General features: G+C 47.8%; 1 protein-coding gene across 2 annotated transcripts in view; it reads right to left on the bottom strand.

The window, feature by feature from the left end:
- The window catches only part of KIAA0226L (KIAA0226-like ortholog), a 73,362-nt gene that overhangs the window by 10,092 nt on the left and 59,920 nt on the right, over positions 1-3,350 (bottom strand). For both annotated transcript variants that reach the window (XM_015571042.1, XM_015571043.1), the window contains exons 10-11: positions 2,106-2,344; positions 1,081-1,142 (exon numbers count right to left, since the gene is read on the bottom strand). In XM_015571042.1, the coding sequence (XP_015426528.1) occupies positions 1,081-1,142; positions 2,106-2,344 (301 nt within the window). The remainder of the gene's footprint in view (positions 1-1,080; positions 1,143-2,105; positions 2,345-3,350) is intronic.

Genomic DNA, 3,350 nt, shown 5'->3' with positions numbered 1-3,350 from the left:
GTGTGACCAGCTGCAAACAGCCTCCAAGCCCTCAACCAGGCTGGCCAGGCACCCAAGCAGGACCCCCACCCTGATTCTGGACACCCTTCAGAGCAAACCAGCCGGCCCCCCCCCGTGCACCAGGCCTCTATCCTATGCTACACGCAGGGCAGGACAGCGCGAGCTGCCATCCGGACCCCATGTGCAGCCCTGGGCAGCGAGACATAAGCCCCGCCCCCAGCCGGGACCCTATGACTATTGGAGAGCAGGAAAATGCTACTGGGCCCTGGGTCGCTGTGGTGATCTGGCCATGGGTAAGTAGAAAAGTGCGGCCTGTAGGCAGCTCCCAGCTGTGCCTGATCCGGGAGCAGGAAAGCAAGCCCAACCTGCAGGCAGCTCCCAGCTGCGCCTTCTCCCCGGTCGCCATGGGGATCCGGGAGCAGGAGAGCAAGCCCGGCCTGTGGGCAGCTCTAAGCTGGGCCTGCTCCCCAGTCGCCATGGTGATCTGGGAGCGGGAAAGCCCTGCTTGCAAGCAGCACCCCCATCCTGGCCATAGCTCAAGGGAGAGTACAACATGCAGTGGAGGCCAGGAGCCTGAGAGATCAACACAGAGGGGCTCTTGCTCCAAGCCTCCATGGTGTGGCTGGTGGCAGGCCCCCAGCAGACACACACACACACACAGTGCCTGCTCTGAGCCTCCAATGAGGCTGGTGCAGACCGACAGACACACACACACACACACACACACACACACACACATGGGGTACCTGCTCCAAGCCTCTGCTGCCAGAGTGTGGCCATCAGTAGGACATCCACTGAGGGCTCCCAGACTGTGAGAGGGGCAGGCTGGAATGAGGGAACCCCTCCCCTCAGTGCACGAATTTTGTGCACCGGGCCTCTAGTGCCATTTTATAAAAGAGTATTGAGCACTTGATATCCTAGTGTTCCTGGAACCAATCCCCCTCCCAATACTGAAGGAATACAGAGAGGCCCTGTGTATTGGAGGGGCCAAGCCAGGAGGCACACAGAGGATTAGCAAATGTGTGCAGGTTATTATCCTCTCAACTCACATGCCCAGACCGTCCCAGCCAACAGTGGTACCTTTCAGCAAATCTGCAGGTCTTCAATAGCTTCTTGATATGAAATAGCTGCTCCTGGATTTCCTAAAGTCACAAACAAAATGGGATACTCATAATGTAATAAATAACACCGGAAATGTATGTCAAATTTAAATGTTATTTCTAACCTTGAAATGCTACAACACTATAAAACAAGGTTTTGAAGTAGAGTCTATACAGCAAGAGTTCAAGACTGAGTCCTGAAACTTGCAGAGGGTTCAGGATGGACCTAGTTTTTGTGGATCCTGAAGTTTACATAACATTGGCTTTCTTTAAGAAAAATACGCAACTATGTATAAAAGAAAGAGATACTGTCGCTTGCGACAACATGATGAACCTGGAAGACATTAATTAAGCCAGACATTAAAAAAAGGCATAGTCTCACTTGTATGTGGAATCTAAAAATGCTAAGTACATAGAAGCAGAGAGTAGAATGCTGGTTCTCGGGGACAAGGAGGTAGAGGAAATGGGAGCTGTTGGTTAAGGGGCACAGAGTTGCAGTTATGTAGAATGAATATGTCTAGAGGTCTAATGTACAGCATGATGACTATAGTTAACAATACAGAATTGAATATTGGAAATTTGTTAACAGTAGATTCCAGGTGCTCTCACCACACACACACACACACACACACACACACACACACACACAAATACATAAAGGTAACTGTGTGAGGAGATGTATATGTTGAGTAGTAATCATTTTACTATGTGTAACAAGTCATGTCATTCACTCAAACATATACAATTTTATTTAAAAGTAATGAAATTTAAAAGCTATTTGTAGATGCAAAACTATGCATAAATATAAAATTTGACATGGTGCCTTTGCAAGAACCAGTGCAGGCAAGGGGCACTGAGGCATAAACTCCATCCACTGGATAACAGTAAACCCGCCCCGCAGAGGGTCTGTCTGAATTGGGTCCCCCGTGACGGTGTAGTGTATATTTGCGGCAGCAGGACCCTTTCAGCCACTGGCCTGGCTTCCCCCAAAAGGTTGCTGCTCACCTTCACTCTGTCCAGCTCCTTGGCCTTCGCATACCAGCTGTGGCTGATGTTCTGCAAATTGAAAATGGGCTGGTGCCATATACTATCCAGCAGCCATTTGGAGAAATTGCTGACGTAGTACTTCCTGAAGTCCCACATGGTCAGGATCCGCGCAGGGATGCAGGACTCCGCATAGGAGTGGCAGCAGTCGCAGAAATATTTGCCCAGGTATTCGCAGTACCGGAGCCGCTTCACAAACTCTGTGGAGCACACAGGGGTTGAGCACCAATCAGTTGATGCTGAAAACCTACCTTGGTGGCCCCACCTCCAATTTCATGCAAGGCTCATTGCTGATTGCTGATTACATGCTGCTAATGCCATACTCAACCTCACAGCAGCTGGGAAAGTGGTGGCAGGGACTGGAGGCCTTAAATCATGGCCATTCATACGCTTTCCTTTTGTGGAACATATGTCGGAAAAATAGAACCTTCCCAACGTACTGCTGGATTTGGAAGATGAGCAGTGTAAACTGCAGTGAGACTTAGGGTCTGCCATCTGGCAGGAGTCCAGACTGGGTCTCTCATTAGCAGAAAGCTAAGGGGTTTTGGAGGTGGGCAAGTCGGAATTTCTTCAGGCTGACATGAGGCCACAGAGAGAAACTCAAAATGGGATTATAGGATACTAGAGGTGCTGGAGACCAAGATCAACAGTAATTGATATAAATGTGAGGTGTCTGGCAGAAGGCTGACTAGGACTCCTTTTGATATTCATTGGGTGAATATCTACATTTTATTGCCTGCTGCTGACTCAATGGCCTAAAGCAAACTCCCCCAACACCTGGCAATCTTACTGTTTGCTAAACATTACCATTGATATGTCCATTTGCATTCCTAAAGGCAATTGTGTATCCTAGCTAATAAAAGCAGCTGGGAAAGGAGCAACAGGGAGAACTCGACTTCTTTAGTTGAGTTATTCTCTGTTTCCCCCGGTAATTATAAAAATTAATATTCCATCTTGTGTATAATTTGCACATCAGCCCTCCCTCCAAGTCTTTGAACCCACGAAAGCCACGCTGGCCATGGACTCTCGCACATCTTCACAGGAATACTCTTTGGACACCGGTAATACAATTTTTATTACCAGTATTCATTATTCAGAAAATGCTCAAATATTCTGTACTGTTCTGTATTCTTTGACTAATGCACACTAGCACATAACCATCTTCCAGAAAAATATATAGAATATTAGTATTCTATATATTTTATA

The sequence above is a fragment of the Myotis davidii genome, unplaced genomic scaffold (genome assembly GCF_000327345.1).
Source record: "Myotis davidii unplaced genomic scaffold, ASM32734v1 scaffold848, whole genome shotgun sequence".
Taxonomy (NCBI): Eukaryota; Metazoa; Chordata; class Mammalia; order Chiroptera; family Vespertilionidae; genus Myotis; species Myotis davidii.
This window is presented reverse-complemented; position numbering and strand designations above follow the sequence as displayed.